This window comes from Clupea harengus, chromosome 21, assembly GCF_900700415.2.
Source record: "Clupea harengus chromosome 21, Ch_v2.0.2, whole genome shotgun sequence".
In the NCBI taxonomy this organism is placed as follows: Eukaryota; Metazoa; Chordata; class Actinopteri; order Clupeiformes; family Clupeidae; genus Clupea; species Clupea harengus.
In genome coordinates, this window is record NC_045172.1 from 5691996 (window position 1) to 5700462 (window position 8467).

Genomic DNA, 8467 nt, shown 5'->3' on the forward strand with positions numbered 1-8467 from the left:
CCATTTTTGAGCTGAAGTATGTCTACAACCGTGTATCTTTGCTGGGGGACACTGCCAATAGCCAGAGCCAATCAAACCCCACTCTCCGCCGTAGACGGCAGACCAGACGGCCAATCAAATCAAAGCCATAGAGGAGATTTGTTTACTACTGCAAATAAGTTTACTAAATACATGTTGCCTTTATTTATATTTATTTATTCTATTTCAAACACGCACAATGTCAAAATCTATTTGATGTAAGAGAAAGTATTTATTTTTCTATTTATTCTACATTTAAAAAAAAGTTCTAATGTATACAGTACCGGTAATTACATACAGCATTTTAGTCTGTGACTAAATAAACTGATATTTAATATGATACCCCTTTACTTGACTTATTTGCTGTTTCATGTTCACTTAAAAGTGGAAATATATCCTGGTTAAAGTTCAGGAGCCAGTTGTTAGAACAGGCAACTGACAGACACACAGACAGATGGGCACGCTTCAACACACATACTGTACATACTAAAACACACACACACACTCTCTCTCTCTCTCTCTCTCTCTCTCTCTCTCTCTCTCTCTCTCTCTCTCTCTCTCTCTCATGAAACCACAGGAGGGGGTATGCTTGACTGAATAGAAACACTTCCTCATCCTCATCATTTTCTCCATTCTTATTGAACCGCCTTTTGCCTCCATTACTCCTGCACAGACAACATGCCTACCACCATCCCATCCCACACAGCCACACCTGACCACACAGGGCACCAATCAGGGCTGGAGCTATATCTGCCCTCACCTCAAACCCTGTCCCAACTCAGCTGTGACTCCGTTCACTTAAAGGCAAAGTCCCCAACTCTGGTGACAGACTGTTGATTTCAGCTCAACAGCCAATAAAATCAGGTGTGATAAAAAAAATCAGGTTCATTTAACTGGTCGTTCTCTACAGCAGTCCTACGCTAGAATGCCACTATACCCCTCTAACACAAGTCAGGAGAGGAGCTGACTCTGGCCCGAAACTGACATCAATTTGTTGACTAATTTCCTTTTTCCAAAAGCCTGAGGCTTTTCCTGGACTCAAGCGCTGGTGAATAGCTCCAGTCTTCTGCTTCCATTCCCAGTTGTAATATCGGGGACATTCCCAAACAGACCATCATGGAAGTAAACAAACAAACCAACAAAGATAACGTTTGATTGCACCTGACCAAAAAAGCCTCGGCTTCCTTCTAAAAAAAACTGCATGACCAGAGATGTAGTAAAATGCAGTGAAATGTTGGAGATGCATTTGAAAGACGTAGACAGCTAAGAGCCCAAGGAGAGCTGGCTAACACGTCATGCTAACACATGCTAATTTACTGCTATCAGTCACACTGCAGTGTGCAGTGCGAGTGCGAGACTGCCATGGTCGCACTGTGCGGATCACTATGTCTGTGTAGCAGTTTTAGGCTACTACAGATAACAAAGTTTCAATATTCAACATCTCTGAACAACTTCTTATCTTCAGTCGAATCAGACCTGTATACTAAATGCCTAGCAAATGTACAATATGCTTGCTCGTGTTGTTTTTTTTGTGTGTATGAGTGGGCAGTGGGGATGGCTCACAGATTTTCATGGATTTCAATCACTAACCTCACGGATTTCAGTCATGTTAACTTGACAGGTATGCAGGAACCTGAAACCCTCTGCTTACAGCTGCCCATAACCACCAAACTGTGCAACTCTGCTTACGATACATTTGCATACTGTGTGCCACTCCTATTTACCCGTAATGTAAACAAATTCAATTAAATTCAATTTTATTTATATAGCGCCAAAACAATAAAATTGTTTTAAGGCGCTTTACAGAAACCAGTGCCTGGACAAATGCCATCATTGACTTAGTTCTCAACTTCATTGCTCTGATTTTGCTTATAATACGAACCTTATGAAGACACAGTATTCCCACTAAGTGGTTCTACAACCTACTTTGAATGTTGGCTCTCTCCACTTTTATCCACTACCAATCTTGAATGTATCATGTATATATCAACTCGTATGTATCATTTATATGTATCATTTATATGTATGCTAATGTCTGATGTGTGTACAAATTAATCTGCTTGCATTTGATTCTCTCTTCTCCTCCACTCCTCCTTTCCCTTCTGAATTGAATTGAAAGTAACTGTGGCGAAGGTGACCCATTATTATTGAACAGTTTTGGGGTTAAATAAGCCGAGATCCAATTACACTTCCGTAAGGATGGCCTTAAAAAGGAAGGCCTTAAAAATGCTACCAAACAGGTTTGGAGGGTTAACTCCAGGTAGGCCACAGCTACTACTCGTGTCTGCCTCAGTGCCCGGCATCGAGGAATGATTATTAGTGTGAGTAAGAGCTGTCTATTAAGAGGTACTGACAGACTGGGCCTTTACCAAAGGTTGGTATGGGCAGAAGGGTTTTTGACTAGCGATTCAAACAAACAAACAAACAGACAAGCAAGTCTTTCTGGGAAAAGCCAAATGTTCTTAAATGTCAAAACAAACACACGAAAAAACACAGAAAAGTAGAGTAAAGCAGAAAATAAATAAATAAATGTTAATAGTAAATGAGCATTTGTGACGTTTACAAAGTAACTCAATCAGCTGATATGCAGCTTCATGTCATTGTGAAAAAGACACAACCTGCCTCCGGCAAGGAAGAAACTGCAAATAGTTCACCCTATCAGGTCTCAGATAAAGATGGGCTATCGCACCTTCTCTCGTGTCTTTATTGTCAAAAATTGATGGTCCAACCGGTTTACATGAAATGCTATCATGCTGAGTGTTGGACCATTTGCAGCTGGCCGTTACGTAAGGTTTGTGTGAACTAGCATTCAGTCTATGAAGCCATAGGTGTTGCGAGACAGAGGGAGGGGAAATCCCTATAACCATTGAACGAAACTCTTCCCCCATTTCAGAAATTCCACCATTCAGTTCCTTTTACTTTTACTTTTACTTTTACAAATTAAGATACGATATTCCTTTCCCCAAGGGAATACAACATGTCACTAATACTAATACTAAGCTATACTAATGTTAAAATTCTTCCTAAGATTATGCATAGTTGTTGTTTAACAGCAAGCTACATTATGAAAACATCACAAAATATTACAGCATCTGTTTGAGCTACACACCAGATACTGTGTTAATGACAAAACTTTGGCTTTGTAAACTACTTCAAATTGCCTGGAAGTGTTCTGTTGTGCTGCACGTAGAATAAAGGACAGCTCAGCATCAAATTCAGAGGCAATGATATGGGTATTATTTGAGGGCAGCATGCTTTATTGGCCCAGGCAGCCCCACTGGATGGCCGGGAAAGTGACATACTTCTGTTACCTATCAACAATGCCATTGTGTGCTTGACAAGGAGGGCAGCTTGGTACTTTTTCAGACTCAAGGACTCGCTTACATAACTTCATGAGAATTAGAGACACCCGGGCCTATTATATAACAGGAATGAAGAACCTGAGCTTTTCCCACTGATTACACGGAACTGAATGTCTGAATGCAAAAGTTCTACCAACAAGACACGTTGTCTATCTTACTCACCTCTCTGTTGCTTTCAGTACGCCGGCTACCTGGCTCAACAGAGCAGTGGGAGTTGTTATCAAGTGCTATCTTTGTGGATGTATTTCCTGTTCAGGATTAAATGTTTTAGTCTAATCCTTCCTCCCGGGTCTTTCTGGTAGAATGTCTAATCTCAAACATACAAACAAACACAAAATAGGAAAGCACTGGATAACAACTCCCATTGCTCTGTTGAGCCAGGTAGACACTGGAGCTTTTAGAAAAAGGAGATTCATTGACCCTCTTTGTCTTTTATGCAGTAATGCTGGCATTTCCCAAAGAACACCTTTCCTCAATAACCAGTACATTATGTGTATGTATCTGGGCAAATATTGGGATTCCTCTCTGCGTCACGTTAGTCAGTTCGCTCTGGGTTTTTGTAAGGAAAGTAATAATGAGTTTCATTTGTACCTAAACAATGACTCGTCCCCTCCTAAGTAAACAATGTCCCTCCCATAGCTTTTCAGGGGGGAGTGATGTTTAACTGAGTCGCCCACTTGACTGTTCACTTTAGCTCCTCACTGCTGCCTCTCTCTGAGCAGGGCCTCAAGGAGTCCATGGCACTCCTTCTATCTGCCACAAGCCCTTATATAGATATTATATTGAGCCTGCAGTCAATGACTGGTATGTTAAATATGTAATATGAGGCCTGTTTTGCTGTTGTAACACTTCTCACGGTCTAAAGTATGTGAAAACTCATAGACTATAGAGAATGACTGCTTGTGTTTGAAGTTTATTTCTCTGCTGCACAGACTGTGCATTTTATGCAGCTCATTTTGAGGGAGTGGGTCAACTTTGGTCATAGTTACGTACCTGTAGTCACACGCACCAGGACATCAAAGCCTTTGGCTGGACACTTGCACCGGAGGAAGTACCTTGCAAATGTCATGCCTGGTTAGAAAGTGGGCCAGGAGGCCTCTGCATTGTGACAGATAACTGCACCCCCCATCAAAATGGAACATGTCTCAGACGTGACGTGCCATCCCACGCCTTGTTCCATTAGTAGCGTAGGGTCTCTGATGACCCTGACTACGATGCCTTCACCCCTCACCCCTCACCCCTCACCCCTCACCTTGCCTCACCTCCAGTTAAAGTCTATCAAGTACCCCCCCCCCCCCCATGCTTCTTCAGACATTCCAAAAGGATCTTACTTTTCATTAGCTTTCGTTAACACTGGCCTGAAGGGAGGAAGACTGGTGACGAGTTAAACTGCTTTGTCTTCTAGGAACCTTATCTTGCCGAGTTGTGGCTTCGAATCTGGGACACCTACACCAAGACCCTAAAAATGTCATGGCCTCAATACCTTGTGGTTAACCCCCACGAGAGTCTAAACCTTTAAGACATGCTTCAAGCCCCGACTTTTGTTAAATGCTTTTAAGTGCAAGCATTAACTAAATGATTTTTAAAAAATTGGCATGAGTGACCAAAAGCAAGCAGGTGGCACGTCTATATAAACACAGATTGGGAGATGTAGTTCTTTCGCTCTTCCTGTCTTTTTTTCCATGTTGCACCTGCTGTATTGGAGGGAAAGTGAGTACTAGGTCAGAGGAAGGCTGACGTCACGTATAAGGAACTTGGCAGGCATAAATAGCTGAGAGACAGCAATGAAAAGGGGAGAGAGAAATGAAATAGAGAAGACGAAGATAGTGAGTGAGAGGGAGAGATAAGGACAAAGTGCTGGAAACAAAAAAAGGTATGCAAGGTGTACATCGTTAAAGGGACAGCACGAGAAAACAGGCTGAGATAAGGGTTGGCCAGGAGACTGGGAGCATTTGCCAAGAACTACAACAGCCAGCCAGCCAGCCAGCCATGCTTGGAATTCTGCTACTTGTAGCGACGGTGAGCACCTGGGGGTTACCGGTGACTGGGTACACTGTCGGTTGCGTTCCCCGCAGACTGTGTGTGGATAAGGACGCACTGCAGGAGCTGGCTCAGAGCGTGGCACACAACATTGTGAGTACTGGAGTTTAGTCTTTGATTTCAGAGCTCATTCTGTACCACATTGTTTACAAAGTGTAAGTGCAAGAAGCCAAGGGATGATTGGGAAGTGTCACTGCATGTGCATAATGTTCTGAGAGCATTCAGGAAAATCATTAACAGATGATTGCAAAGAGGGCATACGGTGACTGCAAAGCTGAGGTTAAGTTTTATATTTCCTAGAGTTCATCACATGACCGGAGAATCCTTCTCAAGATGAAGCAATTTAGGAAAATAACACGATGGGTAAGAAACGTTTTGTACCATATTTTAAATGAGTGACACCTACTTGGCAGTTTTCCTTTCAAACATTGCTTCACTGTTGGCAAATTCCAGAGAGGTGAATAATACATTCTGGATCTGGGCGTATCTCTTATTCTGGTCTGTCACTCCCTCTGTTGACAGCCAAAACTTCACGGTTGTGTTATGATCCGGGTGGCCGACTTCTATGACCATGTTCTCCGGAGGAAGCTGGGCATGACAGAGAACGATCATGTCGGCGACCGCAGGGGTCCATTTGTGGATCTAATGGGGCTTATGCAACACCTGGACGACTGTGTCCGTGTGGTGAGTTCTCCTGTTGCCCCGGGTTACGCTACTTTGCCCCCTTTTACTTGGGTCTGACACTGTAAATGGCTGTATAATACTTCATTTTGACTGTGCCAAAACTAAATGATTCTAAAACTAAACTAATGGGATGTTTTTAGGATGAGATGAAGTGTCAAGGATTGAATGCTAAAGCTGAGAAGATGCCATTGATTGAGGTAATTTCATTTTTATGAATGAATAATTACTGTTATGTAAAGAGAGAATTTTTTTTGCACTACCATAACCTCACTTTAAAGTAAACTTATGCTGCTGTACATGTATCTGTATGTTTATAACTATATCTATATGTATATCTATATATGACAGGTCTTGTCTTATCTGTTGTTGTGCGTGTGCACTTTATATGTTTCACCGTGGGAGAGTGGGAAACGTTTTTTCGATTCCTTTGTATGTCTTAACATGCAAAGTAATTGACAATAAAGCTACTTTGACTTTGACTTTGAAATTGTCAATACACACATGTACCTCTTGATATATGATGCACAAACTTTCTCTTTGTAGACACCACCTGTCAAAAAAATGCAGCCAAGAGAATGGGCAATCCTACAGATTCAGCAGCTTAATCAAGCCATGAAAAATGTAAGAGTGATTAATAAATCTACATACACACACACACACCCACCCACAACACACACACACACACACACACACACACACACACACAGGTGCTGTGTTTTCTGTGTGTAACTGATGAAAGCCATCAAAAACAAACTATAACAGATCTCTTTCTCTTTCTCCCTCCTCTCGACCCGCTCCTTCTCGCTCTGCCTTGTCCCTCTCTCATCTATCAGATCAGTGATGCGGAGACCTTAAGCAAGGCGATTGATGAGCTGAAGGTTCTCCATAACTACATCAAAGGAAGTGGCGTCCGCAACTGGTCAAAGGAGTGAAGAGATGGAGGCCATAAGTCATTTTATCTCCCACATTTATTAGGACAGGTGTTGCTACAGTATGCTACAGATTTCTCTATTATTTCGTGCCTGTACTTACCAGGGAAGTGCAGATACCTGTGTTTTAGTGAGTAGCTCTTAAGGCACACCCCCATTCACATTCCGTCAAATGGTGGATGCTCGGCACACTGTGTGGTTGTAGAGACACACACCAAAACCTCTCACAGCACTGGTAGATTCTTGAACCACTCCTAGCCTTCACTAGAAGGGACTTTCACTCTCTGGCTTTGTATGCTCTTGTTTATACTGGACTATGAATGAAAACACTGATGACTGCCACTTGGTCATTAGCAGGGGTTAGCTGCCCCTTATACAGCCTGCCAGACTTTGCTTTCTGTCAATCTTAGCTTTTCTCTAGCATACAAAACTGGGAAATCTGTTACAGCTCCATATGGGCACACACAGTTTATCAAAACGAATTATGCTCTTTGTTCCAGTGAAGTTCTCACTGGGCCTGCTATCGTACCTGTTAGCCTCTGTTTTAGCTGTGGCTTGTTTGTTTGTTTATTTAATGTAGAACATGAAATGGATGAAATCATTTTCATGTAACTCTTGTACTTTCGGTGAAAGACTGTGATTTCTTGCAGATGCAGGTATTATTGTATGAAGTCAATTGTAATTAATATTTTGTCAAAAATATGATGCATTGTGAATACATGAGCACACTGAATTTATAATGCAAACATTTCATGAAAAGACAGGTCTTTACCTTTACAGAACATAACACACACACACACACCACAATACTGTTGACATAATGCACAGACTGAATGTATTTTTTTAAGTGTGTTTGTGCCAGTCTTTCATTTGCTTTCAAATAAAAAAGAGACAAAAAATCTCTATGTGTGACATGTCTTTGTGTGTTTGGCTTGTGTTGGTTAGACCATAAAAGTGAAAGTATTCTGACTTGTGACTCACCTTGGACTTGGAACGCTTGCCTTCACACACAGTAAATATGCTTCCTTTGAAATGGTGACAGGTTTAATGTATGACCATTTTTATTAGTATGTCAGCTCTCTGAGGGTACGAGAGTGGAGCTTGACTCAGACTCAACCTTGACGACGGACACAGACTCAGGTAAAGGGGACTCGACTCAGACTCTTCTTTGGTGAACCGACTACAACACTGACCCTAGTTAGAAACTGATTCTGGCGGAGAACCCACACTGATCTGGACGAGATCTTGCTCTAGAAGACCTGTTCCAGAACTAGAATTGATCCACATCCAGAACCGTCACTGATCCACGCCACACTCAGCTACTAGCTCCAGTAGCACTTCCATTCCATATCAGAGGCACAGCTGCTACCACTTCCTGATCACATACAAAACCGGCAGGTCAGGAAACTGATCTCATTCGTTTACCCAGGAGGG

The 8467-nt window shown here is 42.1% G+C and overlaps 1 protein-coding gene across 1 annotated transcript; it reads left to right on the plus strand.

The window, feature by feature from the left end:
- The first annotated feature begins 5058 nt into the window (after positions 1–5058).
- si:ch211-266a5.12 (uncharacterized protein LOC557488 homolog) lies at positions 5059–7923 on the plus strand. Its single transcript, XM_031558683.2, has 6 exons — positions 5059–5513; positions 5721–5783; positions 5943–6104; positions 6245–6301; positions 6648–6725; positions 6938–7923. Exons 1-6 carry the CDS (start codon positions 5370–5372, stop codon positions 7034–7036), a joined length of 603 nt encoding a protein of 200 aa, XP_031414543.1. The 5' UTR covers positions 5059–5369; the 3' UTR covers positions 7037–7923.
- Positions 7924–8467: the final 544 nt, after the last annotated feature.

What these genes read in the sequence shown, in the direction of transcription:
- si:ch211-266a5.12 (XM_031558683.2), top strand. Translation starts at nt 5,370, where the DNA reads ATGCTTGGAATTCTGCTACTTGTAGCGACGGTGAGCACCTGGGGGTTA. An exon ending in TGGACGACTGTGTCCGTGTG is followed by an intron (nt 6,105 to 6,244) that starts GTGAGTTCTCCT and finishes GGATGTTTTTAG; the next exon opens with GATGAGATGAAGTGTCAAGG. An exon ending in TTAATCAAGCCATGAAAAAT is followed by an intron (nt 6,726 to 6,937) that starts GTAAGAGTGATT and finishes CTCATCTATCAG; the next exon opens with ATCAGTGATGCGGAGACCTT.